The sequence below is a fragment of the Echeneis naucrates genome, chromosome 8 (assembly GCF_900963305.1).
Source record: "Echeneis naucrates chromosome 8, fEcheNa1.1, whole genome shotgun sequence".
NCBI classification, from domain to species: domain Eukaryota; kingdom Metazoa; phylum Chordata; class Actinopteri; order Carangiformes; family Echeneidae; genus Echeneis; species Echeneis naucrates.
In genome coordinates, this window is record NC_042518.1 from 19396820 (window position 1) to 19418615 (window position 21796).

Consider the following 21796-nt stretch of genomic DNA (forward strand, 5'->3'; position numbering starts at 1 on the left):
CACTCGCCATCTGCTGGGCTTTACGACATCGTCGTACATTTTCGGCAGCCCGCCATTTTGCTCCTAAAAGAACAGGACCCGCGTTCGTTGAGCTAATCTGTGGCCATAACGCGTGTGTCGTCCAGGGATCACTTCTGGGCCATCTATCCCCTATTTAATAAGGAGTTGGTTTACGAGACCTACAGCTCCCGGACGCGTCTTCTGCCGGTCCATGCTGTGACTTTTCTGAGACATTGGAGGAGAGGCGGTAAGTGTCGGACTCGAGGCTCCCTGTTAGCATAGTTAGCTGGCTTGCTAAGGTTGAGCAATAGACTATGGGACTTTTAAGAAACAAAACCCAGAGTGCTCAAGACTGTTGTTGATGAATTTGACACAGTGTGACTTTGTAAAAATAGTTGGCCAGTTTAAATGCATTCACAGCGAATACATGGCGGCGCCGTCACGGATGGATCTTGGAACACGATGGCGATTGTTTCTCCACTGCGGGCTCTGGCCCGTCGTGTACCGGCTGACCTGTGCAGAGTGATGGACTATACTTACACACATTACAATTTGTTCAGGTGAAAGATGACCCAATTTCTCCCCCCGAACCTGCTGGCCCTCTTTGCACCGCGGGACCCCATACCGTTCCTGCCTCAGCTGGAGAAGTTGCCACATGAGAAGCATCACAACCAGCCGTACAGCGGCATTGCCCCGTTCATTCGGCACTTCGAGGTGACCATGGACCGGTGTAATACTGTGAATGTTCTGGTGTATGTCCTTCTTTCTCTGTGCAAATTTCCACTGTATTTATTCTCAGGACCCCAGGGATGCCCCCCCACCAACCAGGGCAGAGACCCGTGAGGAACGACTGGAGAGAAAGGTTAGTTCTTTTCCAGGAACCCCATCGATTAGGGGCCTAAGGGTGAAGTCAACAAAGTAAAAAATTAAGCTTTGTGCCTCTGGCTCAAGATGTTAAATAACTGTGTTGCCGCAGTTAGCACCCACTCTGCTCACTCTTAGATTATTTTTTTTCCCTCCCCATTTTGCTGATTTTCAGAGAAGAGAGAAAATTGAGCGGAGACAAGCAGTTGTGGAAACAGAACTCAAGCTGTGTAAGTCACCATGTTGACATCCACTACATTTTATCTTGTCCTGAATATAGTCTGGTTTAATCTGACTCAAATGCCCTCTTTGTCTTGTGTCAGGGGACCCGCATAACGACCCTAATGCACAAGGGGACGCCTTCAAGACTTTGTTTGTGGCCCGAGTGGTGAGTCTTAAAATTACAGTCATTGTGTTGTGATTGTTATCATAGTTGATGCATAAAAGAGCACTGTGTCTGTTGTAGAACTATGATACGACAGAGTCCAAGCTCCGGCGTGAGTTTGAAGTCTATGGCCCCATCAAACGGGTAAGTCAGTTCACAGTTACATTAATCTTCAGAACCAGATGTCCAAGCAACAAAACACAATCTACTTGCTTTAAATGTCCAAATTGGAGGTGTTATCATTGTAGTCCAACTTGTAAATACAACAGAATAATGACTAATACATGTTAAGCCAATGCTTGTATGGTGTAATAGGTGCTCCCAAGCTGCAGTTGATGGGTCGTAATGATGCTGGATTTAACATGTGGTTGATGCTGTCAAATACACTCAACTGTTTAAGGTCTGTGTTCTTCAACTACCATCTTTGTTCCAGATTTACATTGTGTACAACAAGCGGACCGGGAAGCCTCGGGGCTACGCCTTCATTGAGTATGAACATGAGCGTGACATGCACTGTGAGTACTAATGTAGAACCCTCAGCCCATTTATCTGTGTGTGATCACATGTTAATGAGGACTATGACCTGCGGGGTGGGTCCTCAGCTGACCACCTCCTACCTGTAATGGATGTAGTGATGGGGCAGCTCTGTAACACCTGCGCAGGTGACCACCACCTAATGACAAAATTTCAAGTCAAACTGAACTGACCAATGTGCTGCATGACAGAATCAACATCCTGTGGTTGTGTGATGTGTGTGTTCGTGTTTGATGTGTGTTGTCAGTTGATTAATAGTCTGGCTGAAGAGAGGAGTGGCTTCATTCAGTGGGGCATCATGGGAAAGAACCAGGTGGTAGAAGTGTGTTTCCTCTGTAACCCTGTCAAAGAGCTCATTGTGTTTTAAGTGCTGTGGAAGAGCAGCTCTCCTGGGGGACTAATGGTAAGCACATGGTCAGACCGTCGCCAGTGAACCAGTTTTACCAACTACTACGACAACCAGGTTCTGAGCTCGTTTGTCACAGTTTTACTGGTGGTCTTCAACCCTGGTCATGGTGAGATTAGTCCAGCGTCAACATATGAGTGAGGCATTTAAAGTGGGTGGTGATGCCACAGTAAACGCCACCTCAGTTTCATTAGACCAGAATCAGACTCAGTAATACTGTTCTGGGTCATCAGTCCATTAGCTCTTCAAGACCAGAGTTGTTGAATCACAGCTTTGTAGTGACAGCAGGGGGAGTGGGAGGATGTGGGACTCAACGGTGTATTAACTGTGTGTTGTTCTCATTGCCACTGCAGCCGCCAATCTGTGATGGCTATTGGCCAGAGCTGGCTGGCAGATGATGATGGTTATGATACATCTACACCCTACTACCACAGCTCAGTATATGGTTGGTATAATGGGTTTGTATGATGGGTAAGATTTCTTTCCACCCTCCATCTCCAATATAGGGAAGAGGAGCTACGTTCAATGGGTAAAGCATTTTTAATGCCCATAGCAGCATCAGTGCAACTATTTTTACTGGGGTCTCAGGCTTTGACCATTGAACGCACCCTGCCCAATAATGTATTCACTGTCACCCAGTGACTCTGCCCTTTATGTTAAAGCCACCTCAGGTTACTGTTGACTCAGCTGTATGGAGGGATAACAGATCAGAAATTTAGATGTATTGTTAGACAGCTTTCAGTCTTTCAGCTGCTCCTCTACCAGACATAGTCTGTAGGGGTTCAGACACTGATGCATTCTTCAGGTAGATACAGTGAAAGCACAGAAGTGATAGTATAGAAGTTCATTAGTTTTGTGACTTCACTTTGTTCAGTGATGAATCATGTGACTTGGTCTCTGTTAGACTCGGGTGCTAAGCTGAATGGCAGTGTTGGTCAAAAAGCACCCAGATGAAGCTCTACATTAACGTCATTGTCCATTCCTGTGCCGGCTTTAACAGAAAAGGCAGACGAGGGGAATTCTGTTGGTAAATGTTTAAATTAGTTGATTGATGATTTCTTCACTCTAAAAATTGTAGATAAATTTATGATCAGACTGTTACAGACAAAGCTGGTAGAGCTTCATGTGCTTTAATAGGCTCAGACACAGGTTGAAGTCAGTGTAGATCCAACACAGGTCTGAGTCAGTCACAAGAGTTCACTCACTTCTTAGTTCAAAAACTGTTGTGATCAGACCAATGTGAGGATGTAGCCCCATGTCTGTAATTGTTTTCAGTTGGTCAGGTCTGGTAGGACTAGTAGGGGTTTGGTAAGGCCCTATCAGTGGATGGGATGGTGTCCTCAGTGAAGTGCTGGGGTTCTGGTAAGGCCCCTGACAGAGGTGTTGTTTGGTAAAGCCCTGAAATGGGGACAGACTGACGTCAGGCAGGTGATATGTCAAGGTCCTTGGGGGGGGGACTGGTGTAACTGATGGGTTCTGGTAAGGCCCTCGGGGAAGTGCTACACATCAGACCAGTGTAGCAGCCAGGATGAATCATCTGGATTTTACCTTGCATCATACACTGCGGACTGACCCTGGCTTGTTGTTTAAGTGTGAGATGTGGGAACATATGTGACGCTTAAATAAATGTTGATTCAAGCTCCTCGACATTGTGAAGATTAAATCTACTGTAACAATCAACAAATTTGATTCAAATCAATTAACCTCTTATTTGACACTGAACTGTTGTGTGCACAATCGCTGACGAATGATGAATCAGAAGATGTTAAAGGTCAGATTTGATAGCTCAGTGATCTGGTCTGCTAGGACAGAGCTTAGGTGTTAGTGACAGGTAAGTGATTGAATACATTGTATACACTTGATGACAGCTGCAGTGCGGTTAAGGATAGATGATCAGTTTCTCAGCAGTGCAGGGTAAATCAAAGCTCTGATTTGACCTTTTGATCCCCCAAACTATCATCAGCCCTAATTGAGTGAGAGCATTTAATGAGGTTTAACCATGCTCTTCAGTCATTAAACCATGTAGTCACCCCTGACACCTGAACTGTTAGACACCTGTTAGAAAGTGACACAACTGAAGCTGGTTGTTAGGTGTAACATATCACTCATCGGGTGGAGGGAAGTCTTCTACCATTTTCCTTCGGCTTTTACCCAGAGAGCAGCCATCTCGGCCCCGCCTGCTCCTGGTCAGTATCATAATGCACTGTTTGTTTCCTTGGCCACAATGACACAATAGTACCCCATCTCACCTCTGTCTTTCCTCTCCCCGTTCTTCTCCTGCAGCTGCCTACAAACATGCAGATGGGAAGAAAATTGATGGCAGGCGGGTGCTGGTGGATGTGGAGAGAGGGCGCACAGTCAAAGGATGGCACCCTCGTAGGCTGGGTCAGCTGACATCTTTTTCCATTCTCACTTCATCTTAATGTTTTTTTTTTATTAAATGTTTACACTTCTGTGAACAATGAACAATCAACAGAATATAGGCTGTAGGTCACCTGTAAATGCTATGCTGTCAACAGTCCACATTTGTGAATTTCTGGTGTATGTGTGTCTGTCTCTGTCTCTCTGAACTGTTTAACTGCAAGTCATATGGTTCATTGATGTCTGTCTTCCCAAACCAGTGACCAGAAATGCCCAGTTGACTTTTGTTATTTCATGTTCTCTGAACCAGGTGGTGGATTGGGTGGTACAAGGAGAGGTGGAGCTGACGTCAACATTAAACACTCCGGTCGAGATGATGCATCACGTTATGATGATCGCCCTCTGGGCAGGTGAGTTCTCTAAGAGAATAATCGTTATTTGGCACAAAAATATTGTGTATAATGTTTTTCACTTTTTACTGACTTCTTACAGTGAACGAGACCGTGGAGAGAGGAGAGAGCGCAGCCGTGAACGGGAACGTGACAAGGACAGAGACCGCAGACGGTCTCGTTCCCGTGAACGGCGTCGACGTACCCGGTCCAGGGAGAGGGAGAGGGAAAGGGACAGGCCGGTTGGAGGGGCAGAAGATGGCAGTGGCAGTAATCGCCGTCGAGAGCGAGAGAGGGAGCGGGGGGGTGCAGCAGGAGGAGACAGCAGGAGCAGGGAGAGGAGCCGTGACCGGAAAAGAAGGAGCAGAAGCCGTGATCGTAAGAGGGACAGGGAAAGAGGCAAGGGTCTGGATGGAGAGGAGGTTGGTCAGGGAGACGGTGCCCCTGAGGTTGGGGAGCGGATGCAGGAGGAAAACGAAGGAGAAATGGGTGAAGGCATGGAGGAGCGTAGAGACAGGGACAGAGAAAGGGACAGGGATCGGAGGCGTAGCCACAGGGACAGAGACCGACGAAGAGGAGAAAGAGACAGGGAACACAAAAGGGAGAGGGGGGATAGAGAGAGAGGAGACCGCAGGGAAGAGCGCCATGGTTCTCTACGAGATGATATTGGCCTCCAGGATGACATGGGTACTGAGGAGGAGGGAGGAGCTCCACCACACATGGAAGAGTACAGTCAAGATGGGATAATGATGGACCAGCAGTCAGTGCCATCAGCTGATGGCTATGGGTCCAGTGAGAATGGCTACAAGATGGAAGCTCCAGGAGATGAGTACTGAGACAATGGTTCTCCAAGCAGACCCACACTTAACTATGTGAACTTCCTACTAGAGCACAAGGTCTAGATGAGGTCAGAAGCCCCTCAGTTAACCTACTTCCTGTTAAAATATTCCCCTTGATGTTGTTGCCCAGTCTCACTTAAACTTGTATCTTCCCTGCATTGCCCAATTAATCCGTGCCACTAAATGCTACCAGATTTTCTTTGTGGGGGGGTTGGTAATCTTCCCTTGGCCTGGGTGAAATGAACTCTAAAGGAACTAGTGTGGTTATTCTTTTTACATATTCAAGAAGCAGTGACACTGAGCTTATTTGGAGACGGTGACCATTTTGCTCAATGTTTGCAGTTAAACGTAATGTGTTGTGACGATGGAGGGCTGGTAATTGATTCCAGATATTTTTTTTTTTGTGTGCGCGTGTGTATCTGCTGTTTGTATGTTAGTTTTGCAGGGTCATTTTAATAAAAATGTGTCTCAAGTTGGAGTTGATACATTTTACTGTCCCTCACATCCTGAGTGGCAATGTTAAAGGTAGAAATACATATATTTTTTTTTTCTTTTAAGTCTTGGTTCTATCTTAACAGTGCCAAAGGTTTCATAAACAGCGTGCTCTTCAGTAAATAGAGTTGAATGAAACAAAAACACCCGTGGGGTCTTTAAAGTACAACAGCGCAGATCATTGTTAGATAGATATATGAAAAAAAAAATTCTCCCGATTTCACGAAACCTGAGGTGGTGTTTTTTTTTTTTTTTTTTTTTGGTGGGGGGTTTGTTTCTTTTGGTCCTTATCGGGGCACAGTTAAGAGCCAGTCCCCGTGGACGTAACTAGACCTTGTGATGTCCTGCTCCGTTTGTGGCTACTATGCACAGCTGCGCTTTAAACCTCCGTAGGCGCTGAGACCAGGCGTCGACTCGGAGCCGGGGAAGCAGCAGCAGCAGGAGCTCCAAATTGTCCACCCTTCACCTAAGTCTACATACCGACTATTGTCTTCAGCCTGTAGACATGTTGTAGGGGATGGATCCCGCACCTCCGTGAACCGGATTTCCTGCTTAGATTAGCAGTCATTTAGCCGCGGAAGCCATCATGATGTCTTCTTACTATCACCCAACCAAGGAAGCAGATATGACAGCCATAACCGAGCCACTCTGCCTGGAGAGAGGTAAATCGTTCCGACCATCAACCGCTGCTCCCGAGCACCTGGGCACACAATGTGTTTGTCCGGGGCCGCAGAATCTCGTATTGGTCAGAATAAAAACGGTCTTGTTTTGACAATGCTAAAGTGATGTAAATGTCGCAGTTATTAGTGCTTTAGCCTGTCAGATGCGAACTCTCCCTGTGTGGGACCGACATGGCTGTTTTTACCCTTGATGTGTTTCATGAGTTATATACGTTTTATCTCTAAGCTATAACACCATGTTACAAGTCTCATGCTACTGCGGCATAAGCAAGGGCGGCACCGATAAAAACCAGCTCGTCATTCATCTACTCGCAAAGCAGTAGCAAGTGAATTCACAGTGAGCACACATCTATAGAGACGCATTTATACGAACACAGTTTGGACATACCTTATCATTCATAGTTTTACATTATCAATTTCTACATTGCAGATCGACACTGACGACATCCAATCTAAGAACGAATCTGGAATTATGTTAAACCAGGATATGCTTTATATTCTTTTTATTTTCTTTATTCTTCTTCAAAGTAAGCCTTTGATGACATCTTTGCACACTTCTAGCATTCTCAGTCAGCTTCATGAGCTAGTCACCTGGAATGGTTTTCAATTAACAGGTGTGCCTGGTAAAGCGTTAATTTGTAGAATTTCTTGCCCCCTTAATGCGTTTGAGACAATCAGTTGTGTCATGCAGAGGTAGGCTTGGTACACAATTTTTATAGAGTGAATAGCCCTGTTCACCTACTAATCCATATTATTGCACAAACCCCTCACATACTTTCAGATTTGAAGATCCAAAAAATGTCCTGAACTTTGAGGGCTAAACTGCACCTTAGAATTCAAACGCTATGATGAAACTGGCTCTCATGAGGACCACCCCACGAAAGGAACAGTTACTTCTGCCGCACAGCATAAGTCCGTTCAAGTTACCAGCCTCAGACATGGCAAACTAACAGCACCTCAGATCTGAGCCCATACAGTGGTGTTGAAAAAGAGTTTGCCCCCTTCCTGATTCCCCCCCACATGTTTGTCACAAATGTTTCAGCTAATTAAACAAATTGAAATGCTAGACAAAGATGACACAAAATGCAGTTTGCAAATGAATATTTTTTTAAACAAAAAAAAAAAAAAAAAAAATCCAAAACTACATGGCCCTGTGTGTAAAAGTGATTGTTCAAGTAGCACTGCGGTCCCCAACCCCTGGGCTGCAGACTGGTACCGGTCCGTGGGTCTTTTGAACCAGGCCACACAGAAAGAATAAATAACTACATTATTTGTTTTATTTACTATCTGAACTGTTTTATTTGAGAAAATTACCTGATTCTCTCAGTTACATCCATCTATGACTCACTCTTGTCTCAGTCATGTGCTATGTTACCGCTAAAATTAAACCCACAAGCTAGCGAAATGATTAAAAAAGGAAAGTTTCTTTGTGAAGGGGAAAAGGCCCAGTGAAGAGACAGAAGAAGAGCCTGCGACTTCCATGAAAAAGAAAGCTGCATTTAGGTTAGGAGGCAGAGAGGCTGTTACTCATGTTGTGTTGTTGGCGCGATGTGTGCACAGTGGATTCACGTTTATTATGGAATATAGAAAGTAGCACAGTTTTTATCACGATCGTATCATTTTATTTTGTTGCATTTATCTGCCATACCTTAAAGGCCGGTCCATGGAAATATCGTCTGAACAGTTAATGTCTAGATGCGTCTGCTGCTTCAGTGGCCTCCAACCCTTGTTGCGCCACGGACCAGTTTAATGTCAGAGAAGACTTTGCTGGTGACACAGTTGGTGATTCATTGAAAATTCAAACCACTCTCAATCAGCATGGCTCCCAGAGCATTCTGCAGTGAAATGCTATACCATCTGGTTTGTGCTTAGTGGAACCATTATTTATTTCTCAATAGGACAATGACCCCACACACTTCAATTCTCTGTAAGGGCTGTCTGACCAAGAAGGAGAGTGATTGTGAAGGCCAGGTCATCTGATGCAACACTCCAACTCATCCCTAACCCTCTCAACAGGGTTTATGTCAGATGGTTAACAGCAGAGTGAAGACCCCTGGCCTTTCCTCTCCTTCGTGCTTGCTCTCACTGTATCTCTCTCAATCCAACCAGTATAGGCAGATGACTGCCCCCACCCCCAGCCTGTTTCTGCCTCTTATACGAAGTTTTTCCTTGCATCTGTCGCCATATCACTGCTCTTGGAGGGATATGCTGAGTCTCTTTAACAACTCCATAAGAGTTATAGAGAATCATAACTTTATCATTTGGCATTGCATAAATAAATTTGCTTTGATTTGAACTAGTGTTCAATAGCTCAAGGTACTCCTTAAATACTGTTGTAAAACCATTCCAGGTGACCTCATGAAGCTGATTGCTTTGATCACAGCTTTGCACACTCTTGGCATTCTCTCAAACTACTAGAAGAATCTAAACTATAAAGCATATTCTGTTTTTTTTAAATTCCATATGTTTTCCTTCATAGCTTTGATGTCTTCAATATTAATCTACAATGTAGAAAATAATAAAAAATTAAGAAAAAACATCAAATGAAAAGGTATTTATACAAACACTCCCAGTGTTAGTTGAAAGTGTCCCACTGCTGACCAGATAGCATCTGAATGATATTTCACAAGGGCAGCTCAGATCTTAGGTAGGAAGGAAAGTGATTTTGCTGGTACTTTGCCTTACATATACAAATTCAACATATAGCACAGATTACGCTTACTCTTTTCATCAGTTGTAATAAATATGCATACAAATACACACAGTTTGTTGCAAAATTCAGCTTTGTGTCAAAGGTCCCATATCAAATCATGTAATCAAATTTATTTATATAGCACCAAATCATAACAAAGCTACATCAAGGCACTTTACACACAGAGCAGGTCTAGACTAAACTTCTTTTAAAAGGCAGAAACCTCAGGGAAAACCAGGCTCAGGGAGGGCAGCCATCTGCCTGAATTGGTTGGGTTGAGAGAGGGAGAGAGAGACAGTAATAGCAAGCATTAAGCAGAGGAGGGGGTACTCTGTGTTTTCCATGGCATTTTCTCCATCTCTCTACTAACAAAACATACGGAAAACATACAGTGATTGCAACCTGGTAGCATTAAATGTGAATTAGTAAATATAGAAGTACAAAACATATACTGCGGGAATAAACAAACAATATGAATAGCAGAGAGAGAGCCAGAAAGAGAGATGGTCAGTGCAACCCCCAGCACTTAGGGTTAGGGTCAGTTTAGCCCTATAGCAGCATAACTGTAGCAGCTTTCAAGAATAGGCTTAAAACCTTCCTTTATGACAAAGCCTGCAGTTAAAGTCTTGAGGTTTCATTACTGTTTTTCTTTCCTGGAGTCCATCGCTCCAGACCAATACTGGGAAGTAAGTTCCATAGAAATTAAGTCTGATGGCTGAAAGATCTGCCTCCCGATTTACTCTTGGATATCCACATCAAATTAAATCAGATTTATTTGTATAGCGCCAAATCATAACAGAGTTACATCAAGGCACTTTACATATAGAGCAGGTCTAGACCAAACAAGACCAAATAATTTAAAGAGACCCAACAGCTCTCTCAATGAGCAAGCACTTGGCCTACTAGGACAGTAAGGAAGTATGAGCTCTCTGAGATATGATGGAGCTTGGTCATTAAGAGCTATATATGTTAACAGAAGGATTAAATTCTATTCTGGATTTTACTGGCAGCCAGTGAAGAGCAGCTAAAACAGGAGAGATGTGGTCTCTTTTCCTAGTTTAGTGCCATGAGCTTCAGCACAGAAGCACAACTTCTACAGCTAGAATAGCTGCAGAAATAGTGTTACTTAATCTACTTAATCTTTTCCTTACTTATTATATATATTATTTAACTCATAACTCGTCTCAAAAGCCCAACAATGTATATGTCAAAATGTGCGGATTGATTGCAAATGGTGCGCTATCGTTTTTCTGGGTAAAATATGATATTTTGGTTTTTAAAATGCACACATAGCTTCACACCCTTATTGTGGCGCCTAGCAACTGCTCCATTTTCTGATAGGAGTTACAATTTTGTCACAAATTGCCTCTGAGTTTGGAATGCATCATCCTTCTCAGAGGCCTGTTAGATAACAGGTCAATTTCTTTCGGTGAGCCGCTCACTCTGACACACAGCTGCAATCAATTATGTAATCAGCCACTCTAAGCAATGATGTCATCTGACTCCTATGATATGAGAGCCGCTGATCAACTGTTACTACTGACATTTCTGTCAGACTGCAGAACACACACACAGAGACAAATATACAGATGCACTCACACACACACAGCGAGAAATATACAAACGCACACACACAGAAACACACATACAGACACAAACAAACAAACAGATGCATATATACACAAACAGAGACAGAGGTTTGTGATAGCTACAACGGTTATTGCACAATCACAGTACAGTACACAGTTTCTAGAAATGAGAGCCCTTCTCAGAAATTAAAATGATGTCACAGCCTGTGTCAGTGTGTGTGTATGTGCTTTGTGGGTCTATGTTGGCAACTCGTGCCTTTGTCCATAAATTTATCGACTGAATCTGGTGTTATTGGAAACTTTTATGGTATAAACGCGAAACTGCACATACCTCTGCAGCACTGCAGCTGTTGTGAGCCCTGTTACAAAGCCCTCCTCTCAAAGGCAGTCAGAGCAGAGAGGAGATCATCACCCCCCCACCCCCAACTCTAAAGAGAAAGATGTATATGTGTGTATCTTTCTTTCTGTAAGCACACAAGCTGTATTGTTTTTATCTGCATTTCTTACTCATTTTTAATCGTAACTGCTACATTATACAATGTTTAATCACGAGTTGAAATCCTTGTTTTTATTTCTTTATTTTAATTTTATCAGGCACGTCAATGGGTAGACTGGAGAGGACCTGATACCTGTAAGCGTTTTCCTCACTGTCAATTTTAAAAAAGTGTCCTGCTAACGTCCCGCACCACCATCTGTATCTCATTATCAGAAAAGAATTGAATCGATTGATTAATTAATTGATCATATTTTTGAGCCTTGCAGAAGGCTACATTAGCCTACACATGACCCATTGCCATGGTGAAGACGCCCGCTGAAGCCGTAACCTGAGCTCAACAATCGGCGTCACCAGTGTTGCCAACTTAGTGTCTTTGTCACTACATTTAACAATTTTCTGATGACTTTTCTGGTGCATACTGACATGAAAGCAAACATCGCTCGGCAGCTCTGAACAAGCAGCAGCAGCAGGTGTTGAGTGAGTCAAGTCCCAAGGCCCTCACAGTGCTCAGGGGCTCCCCCCCATTAGCGATTAAACTGCATATGAATCAAATCTGATCCCACCCTGGATGTAAATGCAAAGTTTCCCCGTGAAAAGACATTTGGTTGCTCTATATATAGCTCCGTATTATACAATAAGGGACAAAATAATAAATGTCATGAAGTTATTCAGAAAACTGATGGCCTGTTTCACTGCCAAAAAATAAGAAAGAATCAACAGAAGGTTTATTTAAAGTTCTAAACACATTTAAGATGTTTTTTACTCACTTTTTGTCTCTCCCACAACGTTAGACTCTCTCCTACAGTGTCTATTACAATGACATGCCTATCATCAATAAATTATACAAATTTATTGACTTTCCTTACTGAGGAGTTGGCAACACCGATCATCAAACGTCTGTTCCAAATATATGGGCTAGGAGGGCCGTACTAAACATACTAGTAGGTTCAGCAGACTCATTTATTCACTCATTTTTTTCATGCTGTGCATATTCTCATTCATCCAGGTCAGAGTCATATCTTGCAAACAATTGAATCGAATGCAATCAGTTCTCCAAACCAAAATGTGATCGGGGTAACTTTTGAACACAGAACGGGACATGGGTTACTCATCTGGGCAACAGGCCCCGTGGCACTTCAAAATTTCCCTGGAATTTCCTAGTTCTTCTTAATATTCATCCGGCAGCATTCTGAATCAACTGAAGGCCTTTCAGAGATTTGTTTGAACATCCATATAGTAATGAGTTACAATAGTCCAGTCTAGAAGTTACGGATGAATGGACTGGTTTTTCTGCATCCTCTTGAGCAAGGGTCTTTCAGATTTTTCAAAAGTTTCTCAGGTGGAAGAAAGCTGCCCTGCGGACTTGTTTTAACATGTCCTGGTCAAAAGTTACTCCAAAGTTTCTTACAGTGGAACTGGAAGCCAAAGTAATAGTAGACTGATGATTAGATAGTGTTTCTCTAAGGTGCTTAGGGCTGAGTACAATAATTTCCGTTTTGTCAGAATTAAGGAGTCATAAAAGTTTGGATGACCCAAAATTTTTGTCTTCAACACGTCTGCAGTCTGACTATCTGAGTGACTTCATTAGGCTTCATTGATAAATACAGCTGAGTATTGTCTGCATAACAGTGAAAATTTATGCTGTGTTTCGTGATAATGTTGCCTAAAGGAAGCAGATAAAGAGCGAAGAGGATTGTCCAAGTACCGAACCCTGTGGGACTCCATAACTGGCTTTGAACCACCTTAGTGAAGTTCCTTTCATGCCAGTTTCATGTTCCAGTCTCTGTAATAAAATATTATTATCTATGGTGTCGAATGCAACACTGAGATCTAAGGGGAGAAGTACGGAGGCTGATCCATTCTCTGCCATTAGAATATTGTTGGAGACTTTAACCAGTGCTGTATCTGTACTGTAATGGGCTCTAAATCCTGACTGAAATTTTCAAGCAAACCATTCCTATGTAGATGGTCATGCAATAGGTTTGTTACTGCTCTCTCAATGATTTTAGAGATGAACGGAAGGTCCGATATGGATCTGTAATTATCCAAAACATCAGTATCAAGATTCTGCTTTTTAAGCCTGGGTTTGATGAGTCTCCCTACTAAGAGCATCCAAGAAACTAGCGTATTTATGAGGTAGCTCAGGTAACTCAGAAAGTGGATGTAGCCATGGTTAGTGAATCCCATTTGGTACAGAAGGATGTGCATAGATTGCAGAATAAACTTTATCGTGTCATCCTCTTCCTCTTCCAATAAAACAAAAGGTGTACTTATTATAGCTCGTCGTAACCTCCACTTTAGACATTTAGGTACAGGGGAGATTCAGAGGGTAGAATTACTTTTATTCAAACCATTATAGCCAATAAGAAATAGCTTTTGGATCCATATATGCCCCTAACACATTTGACATTAATTTCTATACACAATTAACCCAAATGATGCTTAATTTGGTAGAATATTTTTTTAATTATTAGTGGTGATTTTAATGCTGTATGGGAACATTCATTAGATAGGAAGGCTTCTGCAGAGAGCAGTGCCCAGAAGGCAGTATCCACAGCTTTGAGGAAATGGGCGGATGATATTGCAGTGATCGACCTATGGCTTATTTTTAATCCATCGGTCAAGGATTTTTCTTTTTTTTCATCCGGACATCATTCTTTTTTTCAGAATTGATTTTATTTTTTCCTCAAGAAATCTTGATAATATTCATATTGACATGATCCCGCTTGTTCTGTCAGACCATAAAGCCATAATTTGTTGGGCTAATTTGACTCCTCAAATTAACCGTGCACCTCGCTGGCACATTCACACTTCCCTTTTACAAGACAGTAATTGTATTAATCAATTTCAATCGCTTTTGCTGAATTTATCTCATTTAATGAACATTCTGTAGACCAGTGATGTCAAACGTATGGCCCGCAAGATGATTTTTCAAAGCATAAAAATTAGCTGCAATTTTTCAATGAATGAAACTGCTGTTCTAAATGTGTCCACTGGATGTCGCAATAGAAATTGTGTTAAGCAAGCAAACTGTTTATACCAGGGCTGAACAAGTCCGGAGCTGGCTTGTCTTTCTGCCAGACCGATTTGAATATTACATGCTTTGGCACCCTTATTGCTCCAAAAGGTCTCTTTCAAAAAAGAGAAGTGAACGCAGAGTGCAGTTTTCCAAGAAAAATGGTCATCCTCCTATTTATTCACAGAAGTGAATGGGATAGATGTGTGTTTGGTTTGCTCACAGCATGTTTCAGTGCTGAAAGAATATAGACGTTCGTTGCCACTATGAGACTCTTCCTGCTGACAAATACAACAACCTTCAAGGACAACAAAGAAGAGAGAAGGTGAATGAATTGTTGGCGGATCTGAAGAAACATCAGTCTGTGTTTACTCGTAGCTGAGAAATCAGTGATTCTGCAGTAAAGCTAGCTACATTATAGCTAATGAAATTGCAGTGGCTTTTTAGCCAACTTGAAGCATCATTGTGTCAAGAGGATTGTTTGTGATGTGTACATTTTCAGAATATGCTTGTACTGTTTTGGACCAAAGGAAACAAAGAAAACAATCTGAAGTTGTCGTTATTTTCAAGTTTTTTTGCCATGATTTTACGGGTCCGGCCCACTTGAGAATATATTTTCCTCCGTGTGGCCGCTGAGCTAAAATGAGTTTGACACCCCTGCTGTAGACGATCCTAGAGTCCTATGGGATGTAGTGAAAAGTTCTATCTGAACTTCTTAGTAGATCACTTGCCTTGAGCCTCTGGGCCTGCAAGAACTTTGCAAATATTTCTTCTATTAAAACACCCCAAGGAGAATTAGTGTCTGATCCTGTACCAATTAATTCCACTTTTCACATGCTTTTCTCAAAGTTATATAACTCAGAGGTTGCATATGATTCTTCCAAATCTGATACATGTTTTGGACCTTCTAACATTGGATAAGTTAGAAGCTGCATTATGTAGCATGAACAAAGGAAAATCACCAGGATTTCATGGGATTTTTATTAACTTTTTTTATTAAGTTTTTATTAACTTTCCGGCCTCAACCTTGTCATTTAATTTTTAATATGATTAACTACACATTAAATGCTGGTTCTTTTTCTAGAGATGTTAACAAAGCTACAAAGCTATCACTTTACCTCTTAAAAAGGGGGTAGACCCAAGTAATTGTGCCAATTATTGCCCTCTCTCCCTTTTGAATGCGGATGTGAAATTATTTGTGTTAGCGCTTCGACTGGAGCCTTTTATGCATAAGATGATAAACCCTGATCAAACTGGCTTTATAAAATCCCGCTCATTATCAGACAATATTTGTAGACTCTTACATATTATCAACGCTGCCTCTGGCAGCCAAACCTCATGTGCTGTACTCTTCTTTGATGCAGAGAAAGCTTTTGATCATCTAAAATGGCATTATTTATAGTCAGTCCTGCGACACATTGGGCTTGGAGCTCAGTTTATTAAAATGGTTCAAACTTTATATTCCTCTTCTACGGCAATGGTGTTGACCGGGAACTTATGTTTTTCCTCCTTTCCAGTTTTCAGAAGTTCTGGACAATGCTGTGTTTTGTTTCCTTTGTTATTTGCATTTTTCCTAGAACCTCTGGCCCAGGCAGTGCGCCAGTCTCCTCCTACTCCCTCCTAAAGCACATAGCATTGATCATTATGTTTCTCTTTATGCAGATGACATATTGCTTTTTCTAGGAGATGCAGCACAGTCAACTCCACATATTTTCTCAATTTTTTAAGACTTCAGCAATATTTCTGGATACAAATTCAAATGGGCTAAATCTGCTCCTCTTCCTTTGAACAATGCCATGAGAAAGTCTGCACTTCCTTCAACAATACCATTGGTCCACACTTTTAAATATCTTGGCTTAAATGTATTTCCTTCTCTTCATCTCACCATCACAAATAATTGTAGCTCAGTCCTCAAGCAGGTGGAGTCAGATCTTGAGAAATGGTCACTTATCTCAAATTAATTTCAAGCTCAGTTTTCGATTATTGCCTCGTACCAATTTTGCATCAAAAAAAAAAAAGCAAAACATTTGTTACAAAATATCTTTGGAAAGGAAAACCCCCACACCTTAATGTCTGTTTTACAGAGACAAAAAAGTTCAGGTGGCCTAGGCATTCCTAATTTTAAATTTTATTTCTGGTCCTTTACACTTATGGCTCTTCATACCTGGCTTAACCCAGAGGCCCAGGTGTCTTGGCATTCAGTGGAGGAGTTAGTGAGTCCTCGCAGGCTTCAAGATGTGATTTATTCTAACATTCTTCTGGACTCTGGACTGGTAAATCTAAATTTCGACCTATAATTTCTCACCTTACCACTTCACCACTTCATCCTCATATACCATTATTTTCTTCAATCATCCTATTTCCTTCCATCAATGGAGTGATAAAGGCATTCACACTCTCTCTGACATTGTGGAGGATAATAGGAATTCGGGCATTCCAGGATCTCTCTCATAACCTACCTGGCAGCTTTCTTTTTTTATTTGCAACTTCGCAGTGCTTTACGTGCATATGGGGTCCCCTGGAGAGAGGAATTTAAGACCCATCCTGTAATGTCCATAATCAGACCATTGTAAGGCATGGTCTTTATGACTGCGTTATAGTCTGTTTTACGCCCTTTGCTGGTAGAATGGTATATGCACCAGCAAAGTTGTCACATGTAGGAGTTCAGTCAGTAAGCGGTCTACCATGTATGTGTACCCTCTGCAAAGCTTCAGTAAAGCTACGTTTCGACACAGTTGTTGTCTATCAGTTTTTTGATGTCATCAAGAGCATGAAACATCACACTGGCAAAAAGGATTAAACCCACAAGCAGAAGGACGAGTCCACAGAAAGAAAAAAAAAATACAGAAGAGGAAAACACGAGTGAGTTGCTAAGCTAAGCTAAGAGTATACAAGCCAACCTCCAGAGAAATGCCATCATGTCGCTCACTGGTAGTGTTGCCCTCACCCCCTTCTACCCTGAAAGTGATCTCAGTTCTATTGGATCACGTTGGACAAAATGGATACAAAGGTTTGAAAACTACACCACAGCCATGAATACTACCGGAGATGCTAGGCTAAAAGCATTGATGTTGCACGTGGCAGGGGAAAGAGTGCATGATATCTATGATACCATGGCAGCAGAGGCAGACAAGTATGCAGATACTAAACAGAAACTACTCACAGGATACTCTTCACCTTAAAAGAATGTGCAGTATGAAGTCTACATATTCAGAAAAGCAGTACAGCAACCAGGAGAAGATCTGGATAGCTATCATACCAGACTACACATGCTAGGAAAGAACTGTGATTTTACCAACACTGATTCTGAGATCAAAGCAAACTGATTCAAAGCTGCACATCATCCAGGCTGTGCAGGAAAGCACTGAGAGAGCCCGACATGACATTAAAAGGACTTCTAGATCACGGGAGAACACTTGAACTGGCTGAAATGCAAGCTACAGGCATAGAGCAGGGTGCAGTTGCTAAAGTAAATGCAGTACACAGGGGAGCACAAAATAAGCTGGAAAAGCTGGAAATAAATACACAACGAGAGGTCAACCGAACAACCAGTGCAGGAATTGTGTAGGCAAATACCCGCATGATGAGGACTGCCCAGCTAAGGGCAAGACATGCAAGGCATGTGGCAAACAAAGTCACTTTGCAAGGCAGTGTCGCTCAACATGCAAAGGTAAATACACTAAACATTACAGAGACAATAGACAGCAACAGTACACCATGTAACCAGCACTACACCCAGCGAAAGCAACAGGCCAGAGTCATCTAGCAGTGATGATGCATATGTGTTTGTAGTTAACACAGAGACTGCAAAGCTGCCACAGACTAATATCAAAATAAACAACCTCAGTGTACCAGCCCTGATTTGCCACAGCAAACATCATCAGCAGAGCAATCTACAAGAAACTGGAGGCATGCCCACAACTCAGACCAACGATGACAAAAATATACCCATACCGCTCCAAAAATCCCTCTGCCTGTTGTTTATGGACAAGCAGAAAAGGAGACAAACATGCCCAAGCCAAGTTTTATGTTATTCAAGAGGACAGCTTCTCTATACTGAGCTATGATACCTCCACAGAGTTAGGACTGATCAAGATAGTGACCTCCCTATCACTTGTACAAACCACCAGGACTGTCGTGGATGAACTTGTCAGTAGCCACCCAGAGCTATTTGAAGGGATTGGCAAGCTTAAGAACTTCCAGGTAAAGCTCCACATAAAGGCAAAATTTCCAACCCACATGCCAATCGCACAGATGTGTACCGTTCCACATGAGAAAAAAAGTGGAAGGTGAATTGCAGAAACTGGAAACAGATGACATAGTTGAGACTGTGTCAGGCCCCACACCATGGGTCTCCCCTATTGTGACACCCCCCAAGCCAAAGACCCGGATAAAGTAAGAGTCTGTGTAGTAATGCGCCAAGCAAATACTGCAATTGAAAGTGAACGTCACATCGCACCCACCATAGATGATGTCATACATGAACTAAACAGGGCCACTGTGTTCTCTAAACTGGACTTGACAGCAGGATATCACCAGCTAGAACTCCACCCTGACAGCAGATACGTAACTACATTCACTACTCACCTTGGTTTGAGGCGATACAGACATCTGAACTTTGGTATCTCATCAGCTGCAGAAGTGTTTCAAAACACAATCTGTCAGACTCGCCAAGGCCTTAGAGGAGTAAAGAATTTGAGTAATGACATCATTGTCTATGGCATCTCCCGGTCTGAGCATGATGGCAACCTCGGAGCAGTGTTCCAGAGGATCAAAGACAGCGGCCTCACACTCAACAGAAACATATGCAAATTCAACAAATCCATGCCGGAATTCTTTGGATTCATCTTCTCTACTGACAGGATCTCAGCAGATCCAAAAACGGTAGCAGCAATACAGCAGGCCAGTGACCTGCAGGATGCTGGTGAAATCAGGAGTCTGCTTGGGATGGCCAACTACTGTTCTCGATTCATCAAAGACTTTGCCTCTATCTCTGCACCACTGCGCATGCTCACAAGGAAAGACACACAGAGGGAGTGGGGTCCAGAACCGTCAGCAGCACTACAAGCCATCAAGGACGGCCTAACAAGTGACGCCACCATGTCATACTTTGATCCTACGTATACTTTGCATACTTACATACTTGCATGGCATACTTTGATCCTAGACATGATCGTTGATGCAAGCCCTGTGGGACTCGGTTCCATCCTATATAAAAAGGAAAAGGGTGAGAGACGCACCATTGCATAAGTCAGCCATGCTCTCAGCAATGTAGAAAGGCGTTATTCACAGACAGTATATCTATGGACATTCATTCACACAAGTGACCTATCACAAGACCCTTGAAATAATCTGGAACAATCCGAGATCCAAACCACCTGCCAGAATTGAAAGATGGGGACTGAGGCTTCAGCAATACAACTTCAGAGTTGAGTACAGAAAAGGATCTGACAAACCCGGCCGACTACATATCCCGTCATCCTGTGCGGGCACCAAAAGTAGTAGAAGAATATGTCAACTTCATGTCGCATCATGCCACACCCAAAGCAATGACTCTCACACAGCTCAGTAGGGAGACTGTAAAAGATCCTATCCTACAACAAAGTCAGTGAACACATCAGAAACAACACTACAAAGTCACAACATGACCCCATTTTGAAACAGTTCAAACTAATCAGCAGTCAACTAACAGTCTCATCTACTAACAACATCATACTAAGAAACACAAGAATTGTCATTCCTTCAGCCCTACAGCTTGCACACGAGGGACACCAGGGCATTGTCAAAACAAAGACACTTCTCAGGACAAAAGTCTGGTTTCCAAATATAGACCAGCAACCGGAGGCTGTTGTCAAAAACTGTTTAGCATGCCAGACGAACACACCAGCTAGTCATTCAGAGCCACTACAGATGTCTGAGTTCCCATAATATTTGCTCGCCATTGTGGATGAATACACACGCAACCCAGTAGTTGAGGCTGTGAAGTCAACTTCTGCCAACACAGTCATACCTGCTATGGACAAAGTCTTTTCTATGTTTGGGATCCCCAGAATCCTTAAGACAGACAATAGCCCTCCTTTTAAAATTTGTATGGTTAAAGCCACTAAGGGCTTAGTTTCTAGTTTTTACTTATTAATAACACTGCAAATAAACCCCTTGAAGTTCATCATTGTTGGTGTCAAGATCTTTCTATTCCTTCTGAAATAATATTTCTCTGTCTTCCAGGAACTCCAATCATTAAAAAATAAATCGTAATTATGAACACAGATTATAATGCATTTCCCGGAAACATTTTCTCATGAAACTATCTCAAAATCCCAACTGTGATTTGTGTTCCTTGGGAACCCCTGGCACCTTTCTTCATATGGTCTGGGAATGCTCTAACCCTAACCCTGGGAAAGGGTTGCTAGGAGATTGTCAATGGTGTTGGAGATCGCTGTTTCTGTTTCTCCTGTTATTTTGTTAGTAAATGATTTTTCTGGGTTGAATTTGTCCATGAGGCAACGGTGCTGGTTATTGGTTGAGCTACCATTCTTTTTACAGCAGCGAGGCCAAAGATGGAAAGCTACTCACATCTTGTCCTTTTCAAAATGGGCTTCCTCAGCAGTGGACTTGGCTAACATAGAGAGTAGCCCATATGCATGGTGCTGAAGGTTTAAATGTTAGCTCATGGAATTTATTTATTGATGCCATGCAAGCGGGTGCTGAACCTGTAGAAATGTGGCGTGTCTTTTCTTAATAGTCATTTCTGTGAGTCTTTTCATAAGCTATTCTTTGTGTTTGGGTGAGCAGATTTTGTTTTTGCTGTTGCAGGGGTAGTTATGGGTCCTGTGAGGGTTAGGGGAAGGGAAGGGGGTTTGGTGTGTGTATATGCTGATGTCTAGTATTTATGTTTGTTTTTTTGTGTTTCATGTCTAAAAAAATAAAAATGGCCAATCAAAAATTTATCACAAAAAAAAAAAAAAAAGAGTCTGAGGTACATAATCCAAAAATAACGTCAAATTAACCCTCCTGTTGTGTTTGGGTCAAATGTGACTGATTTACAACTTAAAA

The 21796-nt window shown here is 42.4% G+C and overlaps 2 protein-coding genes across 3 annotated transcripts in view; both read left to right on the forward strand.

The window, feature by feature from the left end:
- Positions 1 to 45: 45 nt before the first annotated feature.
- snrnp70 (small nuclear ribonucleoprotein 70 (U1)) lies at positions 46 to 6256 on the forward strand. The gene is made up of 10 exons (XM_029509114.1): positions 46 to 247; positions 561 to 714; positions 800 to 862; positions 1040 to 1094; positions 1188 to 1252; positions 1331 to 1393; positions 1683 to 1764; positions 4473 to 4574; positions 4861 to 4960; positions 5043 to 6256. Exons 2-10 carry the CDS (start codon positions 568 to 570, stop codon positions 5773 to 5775), a joined length of 1410 nt encoding a protein of 469 aa, XP_029364974.1. The 5' UTR covers positions 46 to 247; positions 561 to 567; the 3' UTR covers positions 5776 to 6256.
- A 367-nt stretch (positions 6257 to 6623) lies between these two features.
- Positions 6624 to 21796, forward strand: part of lin7b (lin-7 homolog B (C. elegans)) — a 30040-nt gene continuing 14867 nt past the window's right edge. The window contains exon 1 of one of the 2 annotated variants that reach the window (XM_029507672.1): positions 6624 to 6932. In XM_029507672.1, the coding sequence (XP_029363532.1) occupies positions 6857 to 6932 (76 nt within the window). In that variant the 5' untranslated portion in view covers positions 6624 to 6856. The remainder of the gene's footprint in view (positions 6933 to 21796) is intronic. The other variant, XM_029507673.1, reaches the window with a different exon arrangement.